Source organism: Lepisosteus oculatus, chromosome 2 (genome assembly GCF_040954835.1).
Source record: "Lepisosteus oculatus isolate fLepOcu1 chromosome 2, fLepOcu1.hap2, whole genome shotgun sequence".
Taxonomy (NCBI): Eukaryota; Metazoa; Chordata; class Actinopteri; order Semionotiformes; family Lepisosteidae; genus Lepisosteus; species Lepisosteus oculatus.
This window is the reverse complement of record NC_090697.1, coordinates 65,236,275-65,255,744: the sequence shown is the minus strand read 5'-3', so window position 1 is coordinate 65,255,744 and position 19,470 is coordinate 65,236,275. Positions and strand designations below refer to the sequence as shown.

Sequence of the window (19,470 nt, the reverse complement as noted above, 5' to 3'; positions counted from 1 at the left end):
TCTTGGTTTTACATCTCATCTGAAGGACAGTGCCTTTCTACAGTATAGTTTCCCCGTGATTATACTGGGGCATTAGGGCCCACACAGACTGCAGGGTGAGCGCCCCCTACTGGTCCCAATAACACCTCTTCCAGCAGCAACCTTAGCTTGCCCAGGAGTCTCCCATCCAGGTACAGGCCAGGCTCACACCTCTTAAGCTTCAGTGGGGCTGCCAGCTGTGAGTTGCAGGATGATATAGTTGCTGGCAAGGATGGCCTCATCCAACATGCAGGGCCTGACCCAGATGCTCACACTGAAAGGTCATATATCAGATTTACTTCATGCTTTCCAGGGGTTAAATCTGATGAATGTTTCTCGCTCATTTTAGTGTGGCAATCATGTACCCCTGTACCATCATTCAATGTTTAAAAAATCAGGGATTGATTATGTGACAAGATTAGCACCAAACAGTAAATCATTAACCTTATTATTATCTAGCCTTTGAAGGAGGTTTGAAGGAGTTAAAGCCAGTATTGTTCTTTATTTTCTTTGGGGAGCACAGCCTTACAAAATCAACTGTTCTCTGACTCAAAAAGATTGGTTAGTTCACATGTTTTTGCACCTTACCTCAAATGACTTTTAAATTATTAACACTGTGTCGATACTTAGGAAGACATCTTCCTTCCTGTGACTCAAGGGGCAGTTTGACTCTACACTTGCTGAATGTGATGGGCTGGACAGGGGAAAAAATGATCATGGTTTCAGAGAGGGTGTAAGCATCCATACCTCACTTACATTAATCATTTACACTAATTAACCCTGTGCCAAGATGTCAGATTCTGATTCCCTGATATGAGTTTGTCCTGATAATTGCTTTGATGTATTTTTTACAAGAAAGGCACCAATAAAAATGTGAGGTGCTTTATTGGGCGATCGTTGGGCTGACCCGACTGAAGAGCAGGAAAAAGAAAAACAAATGATTTTGGGGTGGGGGTGGGGGGGGGCTTTTGATCTTCTAGAGCTGCTGGTCCAGCGATCCCGGTTCGGCAGGTGTGTGTCAGGGAGGAACTGCTGCAGTTTAGGGAGACAATGGGATTAATGAGGCTGGAGAAGGTGGGGGGCAGGTGATCAGTCACCTGGTACACCCAGCACCTTCTGCAGACGGGAGACAAGGAGGTTGTCCCCACCTGTGACACAACAACAGAGAAAACAACCCCGTTCCCACGTTCTGCACATCTCTGTAACCCAAGCTACCTCTGATCCCTCACCCTGACCCTCAGGGTTTTCAGTGAAAGTATGCGCACGTGAGAGTGAAAATGTTACAGGAGAAGAGGGGATTCTGTCGATCTAGTCTGCTTACTGAAGATGCTTACTGAAGCTCAGCAGGTGTGAGCCTGGTCAGTACCTGGATGGGAGACCTCCTGGGAAAAACTAAGGTTGCTGCTGGAAGAGGTGTTAGTGGGGCCAGCAGGGGGCGTTCACCCTGTGGTCCACGTGGGTCCTAATGCCCCAGTATAGTGATGGGGACACTATACTGTAAACAGGTGCCGTCCTTCGGATGAGACGTAAAAAACCGAGGTCCTGACTCTCTGTGGTCATTAAAAATCCCAGGGCGTTTCTCGAAAAGAGTAGGGGTGTAACCCCGGCGTCCTGGCCAAATTTCCCATTGGCCCTTACCAATCATGGCCTCCTAATAATCCCCCTCTATGAATTGGCTTCATTACTCTCTGCTCTCCTCCCCACTAATAGCTGATGTGTGGTGAGCGTTCTGGCGCACTATGGCTGCCGTCGCATCATCCAGGTGGATACTGCACATTGGTGGTGGTGGAGGGGAGACCCCATTCCCTGTAAAGCGCTTTGAGTGGAGTGTCCAGAAAAGCGCTATATAAGTGTAAGAAATTATTATTATTATTATTAGTCTGCTGGTGTTCTGGTGTTGGGTAGCTCGCTGGTAGTGAATAGTATATTGATCTGAGGATCTCGAGATGACATGATTCTCGAAGGAAGCCTGGTCATTGGCTTCAACAGCACGGCTGGGCAGCCTGTTCCGGTCCCCCACAACTTTGTTTAAAGAGGTGCCCCCTGCTCTGAATTTTACATTTAACCTCTGTGGCTTCCCCTGGCTGGTGTTTCACTGCTGACTGTGAAGGCGTCCAGTGGGCTGACTTTTCCTGGGCCTTTGCGGATGTTAGCACCTGTTGTGTTAAACAAAACCCTCCCCTGCAATGTTGCATATCTTTGTAAAGTTAGAGTACAGCAGCTACCGAGTCATTTATCATAACTTTGTGACATTCCAATACATTCTTTTTCTATTGCGTCAAGTATGTGTTTTATTGAGCAACAGTTTTTTCGCCTTGGTGGTTGCCGAGGAAGTTTTCAAGAGGGGGGTGCCTACTTGTGCAACAGAGACACCTCGGCAGGGCTCTATTGTGCAGGATCACCGTTTCTATTTCACATCTGACACGAGACAAGAGCAGCCTTCTGAGAGCCCCTGGTCTTCAGGTTCAGATTCACTTGGGTAATTTGGGATATTCTTGCTAAAATAAAGGAGAGTGGTTGAGTTGATTAGTAAATGCATAAGAAGCCATCAACAGCAGGATCGCCAATACACATTACATGATACATATACATAGTAGTACATGTCCTCTCGTATGGAGAATTTCCATTCTGGCCAAACGAGACACTGAACTCTGTTCCCACAGCATCCACACAGCCTTTCAAGTTATGCCTACAAGAGCAATCCAAGACTGATACAAAGACACTATGAAAAATGTCAAATGAACAGCAGTTTTCATCTAGTAGAACTGCTCTGAGGTACAGACAACAGCAATATTGCTTTGATATTGGCAAGGAAGAAACTGATACTACCTTGTAGCCTGGGAGCAGCTCTCAAATCAATGATTTGAGATAATCAATATCACAGGTTCTTGAGACTCAGTCCTGTGCCCTCTATTGTCCACAGATCTTCTGCTTCTCCCTTCCCTTCTCTCCACAGATCTCTGAAGGTCATTAAAGAAGTTTGCAGGCGTACAGTGCACAATGCTCCACATTCCATGCTGGACTTGTACACTGTGGCCTCCCTAAACACCCCCTTTTTATTTCACTGGGGACGTAGTTAATAATAATGAATAATAATTCCTTACACTTATATAGGATATCTACTCAGCTAGATGTCTTAAGAAGGCCAGATCCATTCTCAGGGACCGCAGTCATCCCAGTCACATACTGTCTTCTCTCCTACCATCCGGTAAATGGTACCGAAGAATTCGGTCAAAGTCCAACAGATTATAGAACAGCTTCTACCTCCAGGCAATAAGACTGCTAAATAGCCAACCTGCAGCTCCTTCAGCAAATCACCTGTAATGGCTACATGGACACACAGTTTTCATTGTATTCGGCATATTTGGACATAATGTATCATATACACCCTGGACACATAGCAGCTCTATTTATATTGAGTTTTGTCTGAGTTTATTTAATTTAATTTCTATTGCATTATTATCTATTATTTTGTAACCTTAATTTTGTGATTTTTATCCCCCAGGTGAGCGCGTAAAAAAGGCATTTAATTGTCAGCAACAACTGCTGCACGCTGCATTGTTGTGCACTTGATAAATAAACTTTGAATGATCAGAGCGCTTTTCTGGACACTCCACTCAAAGTGTTTTACAGGTAATGGGAATCCCCTCCACCACCCCCACCTGGACGATACAAAAGCAGCCAGAATGCGCCAGTACGCTCACACACACCAGCTCTCAGTGGGGAGGAGAACAGTCATGAAGCCAGTTCAGAGATGGGGATTATTAGGAGGCCATGATTCCTAAAGGCCAGGGGGAAATTTGGTGAAATGTAGTTAAGGGCTTCAGCTTAATTTGGGGGTAAAGAAATTATATCTAAATGCAATGATTATCTAATTATCATGCTTTATAAGATGCAAATTGCTGTATTTCTAAAATAAAAAACCCTGTCACCGAGCTCTTTTTTCCCCAGAAGCATCTTACTGTAAGCTCGCTTCGTGCAGACCAGACACCATCTTAACTCTGAAATTCTCCTGTCCTTCATCAGTATCCTTCGAGCTCAGTGTAGCTGCTGCTCTGCGGCGAGGAGTTTTTTTAAAGAATGATTTCGTTATTCAGGCAACAGGACAATCATTGTTTATTAACACAGGGTTTTTAAAGTCCGAGATAATTTGGCCGACACAATCAGGACTAGTAATCATGCAAATCCTCATCATCTTGTTCTTGTCTTGTTCCTGCTCATGTATTGAAGAACTGATCTTATTTTTCAAACTTTCATTGAAGGTAAATAATACAAAGAGAAAAGGTATCCAAAAAACATAAATGTACAAAAACAAAACACAATTCAATATATTGCCAGAGGTAATTACAGATCAGAAGACAGTAAGATAAGATTTTTTCATTACTTGTGTTTTTGCTTTGTTGTTTTTTTTTCAGGTTTTTAATGGTGTTCAAGTCAGACCATTTTGTTTAGTTAATATGAGATTAGCACATTACTTACTAACAAAATAATTATAAATAAATTTTCTTTTTCCATAGTAGATCTTGCACAAAATATCAAAGTCGTATATTCACATTTAAATGGTTAAGGTTTTTCAGGTTTATGCAAAACAAACGTCGTAAATATACCAATGACAAATGTGTCCAAATTTCTTCTCCAGCCTTACAGAACACACATTAATTATCTTGTTCACATATGAAACTAGAAAGTGTTAATTTAACAGGATAAAATCTGTAACAATTTTAATTGGTATTTCTTTAACTTTGTTTGGAAGGTTTTTATCTGTGAACTATCCAAACTAATTTCCAGTTAATGTTCAGTTCTTAAATTTATATATATGTAATACGTTGCAATCCTTTTTTAGTATTTTGTAATTTTATATATATTTGTAATTCATAGCCATTAACGAAAAATCATGTAACAATAAGTAACAACGAACGAAATAATCTATGCATTATAAGAATTATCAGGGATACTAAACTCAAAAACTGATCTATTCACTTTCCTTCACCAAGCGCGTCACTTGCGTCTGGATGTTATGAACCTATGTGTTTCTATTCGCAAATTATGCTTTCATTTACGATTATCACTCTTAACGTACCCGTTTTGCAAGTGGTACACGAAGTTTTAAAATCTGGTGTGTAAGATATGTAAACTCCCGTCAGCTGGCTGTCCATCTCCGCGGCCGGTGTACGTGGGGTCGCGCACGCTCACAGACGGTCAGGCCTTGAGGGTGATTTAGAGTGTGGTCTACCCTGAGGCCTGGGACTTTACGCCCCTTTTAGGAGAAAAACACCCCGAATTAACAAGACTCTGCGATGCAAACGTAGCATTTCAACCCTCTTTTTTTACTGTAATCTTATTAAAAGAAGACTAAAAACTTGCAGTTGTCTTCTCGCGGCAAAAGGTGGACAGTGTTAAGATATGTTTTACGCATGGACATTTTTACGCGTGTACACACTGGATGATTATTTTAAATCTCCGCGAAGCGCGTCAAAAACCGCAAGACGGGTATGTGGGGGACCTTTTTTTTCTTTTGTTTAGACGTGGTATTCATCGTTCGCATAAACACGGCAGCTCTGTCGGTACGATCTCCCCCGTCGGCCACCGCAGTTTGTGTCCTGAGGGGGAGCTACACAAACAGGAGATACGATTGACGGCTTCTAGATGCGAGTATGCAAATCGCATTAAAAAAACAACAACTTTGCTCGTGGTGTATTCAGGTCCGCCCGCTTAGAGGAGAGACAATCGCACCGAGAACAATCGGGTTGCGATTGTATTGATCCCTATTCCAAGCGGATTGCAGGGGGAACAGCTCTATTCGACACTGAAAATACAAGACTTATTCTTCTTGGCACAGGGACCCGCAGGCCTCGTGGAGACGCAGCGCACCCCTGTAAATCAAGCCCTGTGTGCCATAGCGTCAAAAATGGACTGGGTGAGAGTTTCCTTTTTGGAGACATTCAGTACAAACGCTGGCAACCGTAGCAAGTTGGTCTGAAATGGTCTATCACCCGTCAGTCATTGCTTGCGCTCTAAAGCAACAAACAAGTTTTCTCTGAGTAGTTGACTTGCAGTGTAACTTGCAGACCTGCGCTGATTAAATTAAATAAACCCTGACAAAAATCAATATGAATAGAGCTGCTACAGTATGCGTCCAGGGTGTATACAATACATTATGTCCCAGTAGTGCAGCATGCCGAATACAGTGAAAACTGTGTGTCCATGTAGCCATTACAGGTGATTTGCTGAAGGAGCTGCAGGTTGGCTATTTAGCAGTCTTGTTGCCTGGAGGTAGAAGCTGTTCTGTAGTCTGTTGGACTTTGACCGAATGCTTCGGTAACGTTTACCGGACTGTAGGAGGGAAAACACAGTGACGGGCAGTGAGAGGCGGGGTGCTGATGGGCTTAATGCGCTCTGCATTGTCTTCTGTCACCATCTACAGTCATCCTCCGTGGTGTGTCTGAATTATAGGAGTGACCCTGTGCAGGCAGCAGCACCCTGTCCCAGGACCTGTGCAGAAGAATTGTCCCAAACAGGGATGGGGGAAGAGCAGAAAGGTGCAAACAGGTGCCTCTCACCTCAACCAGCATCAGGGACACCTTCAGCCATCCATGTCTCTCACTAGGGGGTTGTCTTCACAAAAGGTGCCGAAATCAGTGTTTTTATTTTGGCCTAGAAGACCAAACACCTCCTTTTCAAATGCAGAACGGTCCCCCAATCTCGATTACCCAGGGATGAGCGATCCCAGGGAAATGTCAACAGTTCCCCATTCTTCTGCTCTTGTCTCCCACCTCTTCACACAAAGGGGGCTTTTAGTGTTTAAGGTGCATCCCAGGTGTCCAAACTTAAGAAAAACCTAAATCCTTAGTGATTGACTGCTTTCAAGCACGGGCATCAAATCAGGTAGGAAAAAAAAACAGTTTAAGTTCCAAGTGTTTCCAAGGGGTCCAGGACAAAAACTGCATGGATTGATTTGCCAGTGCAATCAAAAACATCAGAGCTGGGATGGAGTTTAGATCTAGAACTGCATGCATACAGAATGATACAGAATACTTCGCTGCATCTGTGTAAACAATTACATAGCAATAACAACGTACAGTCGAACGTGTTTGTGTGTACATGTTGACGTGTTTAAATTCTAATTTACGATGCAACTGCAAGCTCCTACAGGTTGTGAAACAGAATGAAAGTGCAAGTCAAATCGTAGGTGTTGCACAGGCAACGCCAAGCAAGGGTATGAGGGAGAAAGACTGCCCAATGGACACAATTTCCAGTATACCCTTTGGAGGAATCATATGCGTCATCCTTTTTATAAAAAAAAAGGATGAGTGAGATATATCTTATGTCCACACAGGCTGATCATTGTCTAGTAACACCAGCCAGAAAACATTAAAAAATGAAGCTGATATTGTATAGCTATTAGGTTCGCACTGCAGAGTGGTGTGGTCCAGTCCAGATTATCGGACTGCTCTGCGACCTGATCGATTCCAGGTTTTACAGTGCTCCCATCAGGCTACATAGAAGTTTGATTCCACTTCAGGTTTTACAAGATGCCAGCTACTTCTCCAATGTATGAATGAGGCAGAAAACGTAGTGTGCTTTTAACAGCAGTTATTGCATCTGCCTGAGCAGAAGCGTTCCTCAAATGTTAGCGAATGTGAAAAAACCAGGACGGTGTGCTCACCAACATACTGTATGTGAACCGAAAGTAAAGAACAAAGACTGGGCCAGGGGAGTGTTATTTTCAACATCCAAAAAAGAAATGAGAAAGAAGGGCAGTTACACAATGGAGTAAAAGATGAGAGCATATACCCAGAAAAAGCCATTCTGTTCAGATAAATCTTTAATTCAAATTAATATATAATTAAACGGATATGTGTACAGTTAAAAAATAGTCATTTATTATATTTTAGCATTCCTCACATTGTACCACTAATCCTGCTAATGAAAAAGATCCAGTATGGTTTCAAAGCAAGGCTTTCTCCCGGACTGTCACGCATGTACAGTAATTGGCCCCCTGCTCGAGCCCACACAGTCCTCCCCTGACAAGATCAGGCCTTGCTGGTGAATGGATTGGCACTTCCGATGCGGATCAGCTCTGATGATCAGTATTATCACATCATTACAGGATTACAGGCATGTAATCATTACAGGCATGGCTTGACGTTTTGTTTTTGTCAGATATTCTGTTTGTAGCAGAAGAGATACTGGTATCTATACTGGTAAGTTAGCTGGCTCATCTAAACAATGAGATAAGCAAGCTGAGAATGCAAAGAATCAGCAAAACCATCAATCTCGGCAAAACGAGCTGATTTTAAAACCCATCAGCCTGTGATGCATTCTCACACACACACACAATGCAGAGGAGACCAAAAGGGTACAAACTATTCAGGTATAACTGGACTACAGTTTACAGAATGGCACAGTCTACAAACTCTTATACTAAAGTAAACTTTGAAATCTGCATTAAAAATAAACACTCCAATAAAGAACATCAGTTGGCAACAGTGTATTGGCTTGCTGTCACCCAAAACCTCTCCATCTCCAGCCCCCAGACTCTGGCATCCTCAGCACGTTCCAAAGGCATTCCAGGAATTCCTCTTGGAATGTCATTCGGAATGCTGTAGAACAACTTTGGAAGGCTCTGTTTGGAATCCCTCCCCATACAGACAACTGCTCTGACCATAGAGTGCTACACTGTCACACTGAGGCATTCAGCAGTAGTTTGATTTTCAGAGCTTACCCTGTATTCACTTTCTAGTTTGCATCCCCAAGCATATAGCGTTTAAATTACGTTGGCAGTAGTGTACATTCAAATGTCTTTGTCCTCCTGCTTTTAGCATAAAATGGCTTCTTGTAATTTTGCCACACAAGCACACGACACCAACCTGATGTATACCGCTTACAACTCTTCAGAAGGTTTTTAAATTGGTGGTCTGTGGCATGTGGATGAACAGACCAACAAGGTGTCAAACTACATAACTAATTCAAAGATTTTCTTTCTGCTTTCTACAGGTGCATGTGGAGTTAGCTGGCCTGGGCAAACAACTACAGAGGGAAAACTGTGCACTTTGGGCCAAACAAAATTATATCTACAAATCAAATTGATTGCACAGTCAAATAAGACCATGAAAAATGTGTTCACATGAGCACTGGCAGTACACACCAGAAGGCATGAATGCACTGCAGAGTGAAGAGTCTGGTGGCACAGTCCAGGGAATTGGACTGATCCAATGCAGAATTTTCACAAATAAAACAAACACTTGTACACAATGCATTCATAAACAACTGCATAGCACAAACCTTACACACACTATAGCCAAAAATGAAAATAATGCGTATGTTCAGTCTGACTATAAGGCTGACATTCCTTGGGCACTGTATAAGATCGATGTATTACAAGTGATAAATTGCTTTAGTTTCAATGGGTGGCTTCTATAAAACAAGGTTTAAAGGGGAGATTATATTATTAACATCTAGAAAGACAAATAGGCAACACCCAACAGAAGCACTATTGGCACAAATTGGCTGACACACTGAAAAAAAATCAAAAGGAGGGATTATACCTAGAGTATGAACACACAAATTCGCGATTATGAAGTAACAGAATTTAAAGGCAGCTATTCTATTCATTAAAGTTCATAGCCTTCACTTCCTGCTATTTTAGAATGCAGAACACATCAGTTAAAGATACGGGTTTAAGTTTGGAGCTCTGCTTTTAAAATATTGGTCTACAACTGTCTCAGCCACAAAGATAATCATTCCCTTAAGTCAGGATACATACAGAGAATGGATTTATCAAGTAAGCAACCCCTCCAGAACACAAAAATTGTGGAATAACTCCAGATTATCCTCTGCATGACTGTCTAAAACAGGCCACGCAGGACAGAAAAGATCAGGCTCACAGGTGCTCTATATACAGTGCGTAGTCTTTGTCTGGACTGTTCCTTTTATTAAGGCTGGCCTGTGTGCAGAGAAGGTTAATCGAGTTTTACTTTAGAACTTGACGAGCAACACTGGGATCATTCTTTAAATATAGGTGCCTATACTTGTTTACCACTTTACAAACTTTTCAATGTGGAAAAGATTTAAGACAATAACTCATGAAGAATTTGATTTACAAATGACTGCCTCCAGAAAACTGACCTGCATAATGACAACGTCCACTTTTCGAAGTTTTTGCCACTGAATGTCAATGACACTCTAAAACAGTAAGCCAGAAGGGAAATGCTTAAAGCTTCCCAAGTCAGGCTTTTACTCCAGGGACTAATTACAGTGAGTTTGAAAGGGAGTAAAAAGGTAAAAGGTGAATGATTAGCAGGAGACAAGACTCGTGTGGGAAGTTGCAAATTTGTTCTGTTTGCAATTAAAGAGAGGATTAAAAAAAGACGTTGGCTTTTATTTGGAACGAAATTAGGGTGAGAGCTCCCCCTACTGATTGCCGGTGGTAACTTCAGCCTAGCCACCCCAGCATGCAAAAAACTCCTTGGTACTCATGAGAAGCAAAGCCAATCCCTATGAATTAAAAATAATTCAATGCAATAATTACTCTAGCTAATTTCTAATAATTTTATTATAGATTCATATTTTTTATATTTAACAATCTGTGCTTCGATTTTGGCTGGAAACAATGGTCATGATATTTACAGCATGATTTGCTGTTGGTTAAAAGCACTTTCATGAAGCTGAGAACTCCCACTCTCGCTGGAAGAGTGATGTGTACACAGAAACTGCCCGAGACCTTCATCTGAAACTGCATGCCAATAAAAAAAGTTAATAACTTAAACATTTACAAAAATAGAACACTTTAACACCGGGCTTTTTTAAGACTCATAAATGTTTGATAAAACTGATCAAAGTCCTAAATTATTTCCTGACTAAATGTGAAGAATCCAGGATTGCAACAATGCAGTGTGCCAAATAACACAGCTGAACCCGCATCGGCGGAAAACCACATACTGAAACTCTCACTGATCTGACAGACCCATCTCTAATCATACCAGCTCTCTCACATCCTTTTAGAGTCTTGTGCTGCTTTTTACCTCTTAACCCACCTTAGTTAATAAAGTGCTCAGGAGTAAAAAGGGAAATAATAAAAACGACACTAAAACGCAGGTCATGGCGATGTGTTCCCGTCACTCTGAGAAACTGTGGTGAAGGGTGGCAGGGGGGTGCGGGTGTTCAGTATACAAGCAGCTCTGTGTCGCTGAAGAGGAACGGTGGAAAGGAACAAAAGGGAAAGGGGCTTTCTAACACACAGAGGCACAGGGGAGCTGAAAGAGGAGGAGGAGAGGGAGCGAGAAGAGGGTGGAGAGAAATGGATAAGAAAGGAGGTGGATGAGGGAGAGAAAGGAGAACAAGGCAGAGAAGAGAGTGAGGGGGGGGACAGGGAGGCCAGTCAGTCTGAAGTGTCTCCTTCCATGAGGCTTTGGGTGGGGGGGGTGTGTCCTCTCAGATTTTCTGGAGAGACAGGCTATGCCATGCTGGCTTCCCGACTCCGGGAAGTCTGTCCATCACTCTCGTCATTCCGCCTACGGGCCAGGCTGGGTTCGTGTGTGCATCTGTGGGCGCGCGCGCGCGGCTTTTGGGGGAGTCAGTGCTCCTTCACCGTCAGGCGGTCCAGCTTCTCTGCCGCCTCCTGCGTCACGACCTTTGACCTCTTCTCGGGGCTGGGCGTGCTGGGGTACCCCCGATCTCCGAAAATGGTGCTGCCCACCCTTATGTTGGTAGAGCCCACTTCAATCTGGGCAGAGAGGGGAAAAGAAAGAGATCAACATTAAAAATATATATAATAAGACCTGGTGAAGCTCTTGCGGGTTTGAAAATATGAGCTGACAGTGAAAAGATAAGAGCTCCCAAACTAAACTGCCCTTCACAAGAAACTGAAAAAAACAGAAGGGACTTTTAATTATGAAGGGTGTAGTTTAAGGGGTGTCCTCCCCATTATAATGTGGTAGAAATCATTGTCATGATTTCTCATTATTGAGAAAACTATTTTTGTTGCATCTGAAATTAAGCAGATAATTAGTCAAAAATGTCATGTTTCCACAAACCGAAATCTCTATTCAAACCCCAGAGTGATGGAAGCGAGCCAGGCCGTCCCCATGGAAACTGTACTACTGCATGGACAACTGTATAGACTGTGTAACAGTAAAGATGGCAAAATAAAAACCACTGTCAACGAAGCTTCGAGGCACTTTTAAGAGATTTTAAAGCATTTTGTTTGTTTTAAAAATGGTTTGTAAGTTTGCAAAAGGAATTTACAGGAGAAAACTACGACAGGGAAGGGAAATCTTTTTTTCCCCCATAACAGCCATGTGAAAGTCCTGTGCACGACGAAATACATGCTTTACAGTATATACAGCTGAAAGACTACACAGCTGACCCTTCCCAGACCTTCTTGTGAGCACTGAACGCCTTACTAATTCCTAGCAAATCCAGATCCTCATATGTGGGGAGGAGCAAAAACACTGGTAATCAGTCAGAAATTGAATCAATCGGTTTGGAGCAGTAAAAAACACAAACACCAATTCAACTTTAAAAAAGTAATTGACCTCCGACAACATGTATACAAGTACAAATCATATACTGTATACATGTATAAAAAAATTCCTAAAGCAACAATAGAAAGACTGGTAGCTGGCTTCAAGAAATGTTTGAAGGCTGTGATTTCTGCCAAAGAGCTAGTTAGTAAGTACTGACAGATAGGGTGCCCAAACTTTTACAATTGCCACATTTACGGTTTTATTTTTTTCTGTCTGTTAAACAGAAAACAAATAGTAACTGTGCATTAAAATTTGCAGAAATATGTCAAGTTTAAGTTTCTTCGCTGCAGAAGTTGTTAACTTCTTTTCACTTAGAAAATCCCCAAAACGTGTAATTTGGCCAGGGGTGCCCAAACTTTTGCATCAACTGTATATAAAGGCTGTTTTGCATGCCTATCTTTGACCAGCTCCCACACAAACTGTTCAGCACTGTGTGCGTGTTCAGCAGTGTTTGGTTGATGACGAGCGTGTGTTTCTTTTGTACGGGGGTGTGGCCCTCTCACCGCGTGCTCGAAGTCATTGGACATCCCCATGCTGAGCTCCACCTTCTCCAGGGGCAGCTTCATGCTCTCACACAACTCCCTCCTCCGAGCCAGCAGGTTCTGCACAAACAGCCACAGAACGAAAGACCATTTCAGCTATACAGACAGACTGGGCAGCCTCTCCTACTTCTTACTACCGCTTCTATTAGGCAAGGGATGGGTTGGACACATAAATATCAAACTCAATCAATCGGGAAGTTGTGCAGGTCATCAATGAATTAAGCAATCGGTGGGTGAACTGTTGGTTTCAATCAAGGAAAAAAAAAACACTCAAGGTTGGATAGAGCATTCTGTAGTTAAAGAAAATCTTCAGTAACCAGAAAAACAAATCTGGCAATCAGAATATTCATCCAATCTTCCAATCATGTGGTCAAAGCTGACTATCCAGTCCTTTAAGAAAAGGACAGGTAGCATTCTTACATCATTTAGATACCTGATGCCGAATGAGCAAGATGGACCACATGGCCTCTCGTTAATAACCTCTTATGTTTTATGGAGGAAATATTTGACAGTCAAGAAATTGCCATGCCATTTTTAAACGGTGTTGTCTTCAACGACAGCAGGGTACACACTGCACACCTGTCCTGCCTCTAAAGTAGCTGCCAGTTCTGTCAACCCCTTTAAGAGAGGAAGTGAGCTCTGCAAAGGAGGCGTGTACCTGAAAGTCAGGGTTGGGCCCCTCGCTGAGGTCATAGCCATACCGTCCAATTGTCATGAGCCCCACGAACTCGAGGGCCAGGCACTGCGAAACGATGTGCTGCACGGTGTTGACGGTCTCTTCCGGGGGCAGGCCATGTTTACCTGCCGACACATACGGGACAGCGAGGGGCAGGGGGCTGTGTTCAACACGCTGTCACCACCAGTCTAACTGCACACCTCATTTCTTCGCAGAAGTAAGCAACACAGTGACGCGGTGAATTACCTCACACAATACACACACTTTCAGGATGGGCCTTATAAGCAAAGAGAAAGCTTTTTCATTCTAAAACATTAAGATACTGTTTCTGCTTAGACCAACAAATCAGTAAATCTAGAACTATCCATTCTAGCTAGTTTCAATCCAGGTTCTGAGGCCTATCCCAGCAAGCAACAGGCACATGGCAGGGTACGCCCTGGAAGGGACACCTTTCTATCGCAGGGCACACACTCACACCAGGGCTAATTTTCCCAGGAACCAATTAACCTTTGAGCTTATCTTTAAACTGAAGGAGGAAACCGGAGCACCCAGGGGAAATCCCATGCAAACACGGGGAGATTGTACTAATGCATGCAGATAGCACCCCAGGAACTGAACCCAGGGCCCCATCTCTGTGAGGCAGCAATGCTAACAGCTGCACTAACGTGCCACCCAAGGACAATTTGTTTTCCTCCTTTTTCCCCAAACACATATAACAGAGCATCCTCTGATTTTATTACATTTCACACGTAGTGTGAACCAATCTGGCTATGAAATCAAATAATGTGCTTTTTTAGATTTCATTCAACTGGCAACTAAGAAACACTTGCCGCTCAGCGGGAGGCAGAGGGTGGCATCACTCTGCCCTCACCGCAATGCTTTCTCATTTCGAAACAAACAGGTGCTCTTCCCAAATGTAATCCCTCTGTTTACTCACTGTCCTCTCCACTGGTGTTGATCTGGACCATGACCTTTAACCTCTGACCCAGCGTGGACGACGCCCTCACTTTCTGCCAGGAAGCATTGACTCGGTCAGCCAGCTTCACAGAGTCTACCGTCTCCACCATGAAAAGATTAGGAACGCCTGAGAAATGGAAATGGGGAGAGAGACAGAGAGGGAGTAAGAAAAGGAATAGAGGCAGATGGGGGTGGGGAATAGGCAGGAGAGAGAGGGAGGCGAATGCTGCCAACCTGCCATTTAATTTGTACCCTGCTGTGGCAGAGATGACTATAGCACTACAGCAAACACCAAAACAGACATGAACACAGCAGCACCCACTCTGCTATGGTAATAAAGGATCTGGGAAAAAACTGTGCACTTCCACCCACATTGGGGAGTACTGATATAATGATGGGACTTTCCATGAGGTGGGCAGTGTCGAGACCAACATCGTATCCACGACTCCACCATACAAACTGCCCAACACTTCGACGGTGAAGGCTGGGGAACCCAGGACTGTCTCTGTAACATGGGCTGCAGTGCGCCAGAGTTGCTCTCGACAGCACCCGAAGGGTCCTCACCCATTAATTTATTGACGTTGTTCTTCTGCAGGTGCCCGATGAAATGCCACTTTATCTCAGGACAGGAGGACAGAATCTGACCCCAAAAAAAGAATAAACACACTTAAATTCTATACAGGTGCTGAAATAAGTATTAATTATTAGTACTGGAACTTGCATTCACTAGATGTCTTTAATATTGGTTGCTAAGATATACATGTTAGAGAAATCTAATACTGCAAAAACAGGTAAGTGATATCTACTTCTTAACAAACTAGTGAGTAACTGCTGGAGATGCAACGTGCTGATATCTACTATATGTTGTTAACTTTAATAGAATTAAGTCAGAAGTGTATGTGTGTTTGTTTTGTGCATGCACATCGGGTTTGCTGATCAAGAGAAAAAAGCACGAAAAGTATCTCTATTCTCTTCTTACATAAGTGTTCTGGAAAATCAATGGCTTATTTTACTGGCAAAAAATGATGAAATCTGCATGTCTGAGTTTGCACATTTTAATGAGGTGCTGGGATCAAGTGAGCAAGCAAATGAGCAGGGATGCAACCACCCTCCCGATCCCTGTGTCCGGACTCACCTGGGGATTGGACGCCTTCTCCAGCAGCTCCTGAACCTGGAGGATTAAGGAAAAAGTCAGACTTAGTGTTACCCAGTGTAACCCCAGTCCCAGCATCCTATTAATACTACATTTGCACCAGCTCCACTTCCATTCCCGGCTGCTATGGTACTCATGGAGTGACACACCAATACCAGGAGGACCCCATGAAGTCCGAACAGCTGCGCGAGCAACAGAACGATATACTGTAACCATAGTAACAACTATCCTCTTGGAAGCATCAAGTCTAGATCAAGACATTCTTCAGTTTCCAATTATTTTTTCTTATGATCAATCAGTTTGGAGTAGCCCATTGTATGTTTGTAGCTGTGCAGCTACACTGAGAGAATGAGGAAATGTAGGCAGACTCCTCCCACCCACCTTCAAGCCAATCATCTTTTAACACATCACAGGCAGCCCAGCCCCTTACTCGTTGGCTGTTTGTTTCATGTGTCTGTATACAGAGATTCAAGGAATCAGATTTATGTGTGTATATACAGATATTCCAGATATCGGACCCACAAAAACATTCTGAGAACTAGAAAGCATAGCAGAGCCAGGCCAGGACCTGTCACGGTTGGCCACGGACATGACCCAGGCTCGAACCCACAGTCACAGAGCACCTTTACTGCTTGAGCCACTTAGAGGTCTCAAATCAACCATTTCTTTAGCTCTAATTTTCAATTTATTGAAAATTCTAAGAGAAAATCAGACAGATGACAAATCTTGCTACACAATATCTGTAGTACCCTCGGTCATTTAAAGAAAAAAGTTATCATCACATGGGGGGGGGGTTCTTTTTTTTCTTATCTGCTCATTTTTAACAGCTGAGATACATGCCGATTTCTTTTCTTGTTTCTATTGGTAGTGATCAGCAGCCTTAAAATGTCATATTACAATTGCAATTAAAGACACAGTCTTCTTTTTTTACATCACTTTAAACATGCTCCTGTTGCCAAGAGTAATTTTAATAGCCACAACTCCATGAAACAGACACTGTTCAGCAGTTTAAAGGAACCTGAGCATGAATCATTGAGAACATGACGCAGAAAAGCAAATGCAATACTGGTCAGCAGACCAGGCCAGCTCTCAGTGGGTAAGCAGAAAGATTCAGACAGGTGGTTTGGACACTAGTTTAGTCAAGCTTCTGAAATGAGTGTCATTCTTGCACTGTACTCACATAGTTCTCCCCAAAGTTGCGCTGGCCCTTCTGGTACGCCTCTATCACCATCTCGGGGGGCTTGGTCTTGCTGACTGCCACCAGCCGAGGAGGCAGGCTGGGCAGGGACTGGGAGGGGGGGGCAGAAGAGGGCAGTTAGTCATTACTCTGCTCTCCTCCCCACTGAGAGCTGATGTGTGGTGAGCGTTCTGGCGCACTATGGCTGCTGTCGCATCATCCAGGTGGGGCTGCACACTGGTGGTGGTGGAGGGGAGACTCCATTACCTGTAAAGCGCTTTGAGTGGAGTGTCCAGAAAAGCGCTATATAAGTGTCAGCAATTATTATTATTACCTCAAGAGACGTTCACACGCGCAGCACACAGCAGCCCAACCCTCACCATAACTGGCCCCTGGCCTCCCCCCTAACGCCACTGCACGCTCCACTCCCACACCTGACCCAGACCCACACCAGCAGGTCCGACCCCCCAGCACAGCCGCCGCCAGCGAGGGCTCAAAAGGGATCGGCACCGCTGCAAGCGCACCCACAGCCAGACAGCTCCACGGGGAGGTATATTTCTATATCTTGGGCTTTTTTCAGGCATGACCCTTAAGTTAAGCAAAACTCAACAAAGGAAGAAAAACTATGGTATGCAACACGGTATCACAGTCAGACCCCCCACAGCATACTGAGTCCAGTTCTCACATGGAGATCACTACCCCACAGGGAGCTTCCAGAATAACCCCAGGGCTAACGGGCATGTCATTGACGCGTTCAAGCACCTAAATCCCTTCAGGACACCAGGACACATGAGTTCTGGCAGAGTATGTGCAGGACAGAGAACGGGAAGCACCTTTACACAAAGGGTAGTGGGTGTCTGTAGCAAGCTGTAAGACGTGCTGTTAAAAGGACTGCAGGAGAGATGCTCAGAGCAATTAGCTACAGCTAGTAGGCAAACCAGCACAGCTGGGTGGGATATTTTGCATATTCTGTTTTCCAGTGTGTACAGAAAGGAATCGTTTTACATCATCTTAAGTTTTCTTCAGCGGTTTTACAAACGTTAGTACGGTTCGTGTGCGAAGAGGCTCGCCGCGACTGCAGCTTCAATTCGCCAGACACGCCGCTGGCCGAAATAAACACCGGAATGACGGGGGAGTGTCGCGCTCCGGCCCCCTGTCCGGACACGTGAGCGAGCTGGAGCAGGAGCAGGAGCAGGAGCCGGCCGGAACACTCCGCTACCTGCTGCCGCTCTGAGCCGTTAGCGCCCAGCGTAGGCAAGTACTGGGAACAGATCCCATCCGTTCAATCGATAAGAGTGTAATTCCCACAAGTCAGAGTAAGACAAGTATCTAAATCTACAAGTGCAAGGTTGAAACAGGCAGTGGTGAGTACACATGTACTCCACAGACCAAAGGTTATTAAGGTGTCTCTCTTTACATAATCATATGGTCAGGTAACACTAAGTTTATTTGCTCGACTCGCCCGACTGAAACCCTTGAGCGACCCGCACATTTCCCTTATCCTCCCCGCCTCCCCCCAGTTTTCCCGCACCCACCTGCGGGCGCCGGGCAGCTGCCTGCTGAACCCGGTCTACGACTGCCTGTAACGCTTTGCCGATATCCTCCGACATGCCCACTCTCCACATCCCTCGATCGGAGCTCTGTGTCTCTGTGACTCACTTCCGGTAATCCTGCAGGACGCCTTTGACTGACAGCGCGTCGTAACCAACCGCAGGCGCGACGGGCCGAGGAGAAGGCCAATCGGAGCGCATAACGCACTGAGTAGGCGTGGCGAATAGGCTGTAATCGTATTGCGACGTCTTCGTAAGGTCTCAACCGTCTCCCACACCAAAATATTTGTATGCTCCGTTAAGCGTTCTTCCTTATTATACAGGCACAATTGTAAACATATATTGACTTTGTGCAACTATAACTGCTGTTATTGCCATTTACTAAAAATTATTTCAATACCATTTACCGTTATTAACAAAAAACTACCGTCAACTATTTTTTTCACAGAACCTTTGAATATTGAACCACTCTACTAGAGCCAATCTCACATCCAAAAATAACTGACGTCAGTTGCTGCATTTATTACTCATACTGAAACGGTATAGGAATAAAGAATAAATAAGAGATTTGTTAAAATCACACAACGCACTGTGTGGATATAAACTCTGGCTACACTACGACCTAAAAAGTAAATATTAATGTAAATTAATCTGCTCGGCTCTGCCACATTAAAATGAGCACCCTTCAAACCCCCTGGAGGTCTTGGGTTTTGTAAACCAGTGGAATCAACAATGAATTCCCTCATGTGCATCTGTATCAGCTCCTGCAGTCATATTATACACATCCTGTGCTAGTGGCTGCTCCATTGTGTGCTGTGGTGTTGGGCTATAGACGTATTTTGCTTGTGACACAGCTGTAGTTATAATGTT

At 43.9% G+C, this 19,470-nt stretch overlaps 1 protein-coding gene across 1 annotated transcript; it reads right to left on the bottom strand.

Moving 5' to 3' along the window:
- Positions 1-7,821: 7,821 nt before the first annotated feature.
- On the bottom strand, positions 7,822-18,738 carry plpbp (pyridoxal phosphate binding protein). The gene is made up of 8 exons (XM_006625594.3): positions 18,586-18,738; positions 17,054-17,161; positions 15,856-15,891; positions 15,285-15,360; positions 14,701-14,847; positions 13,746-13,888; positions 13,049-13,147; positions 7,822-11,743 (listed from the first exon to the last, which is right to left on the bottom strand). Exons 1-8 carry the CDS (start codon positions 18,673-18,675, stop codon positions 11,594-11,596), a joined length of 849 nt encoding a protein of 282 aa, XP_006625657.2. The 5' UTR covers positions 18,676-18,738; the 3' UTR covers positions 7,822-11,593.
- Positions 18,739-19,470: the final 732 nt, after the last annotated feature.

Excerpts from the sequence above, each read along its gene's own strand:
- plpbp (XM_006625594.3), bottom strand. The coding sequence starts at position 18,675 with ATGTGGAGAGTGGGCATGTCGGAGGATATCGGCAAAGCGTTACAGGCA. Across the intron at positions 17,162-18,585 it reads CAGCTGCCCGGCGCCCGCAG|TCCCTGCCCAGCCTGCCTCC; the intron begins GTGGGTGCGGGA and ends CCCCCCTCCCAG. Across the intron at positions 15,361-15,855 it reads AGAAGGCGTCCAATCCCCAG|ATTCTGTCCTCCTGTCCTGA; the intron begins GTGAGTCCGGAC and ends TTTTGGGGTCAG.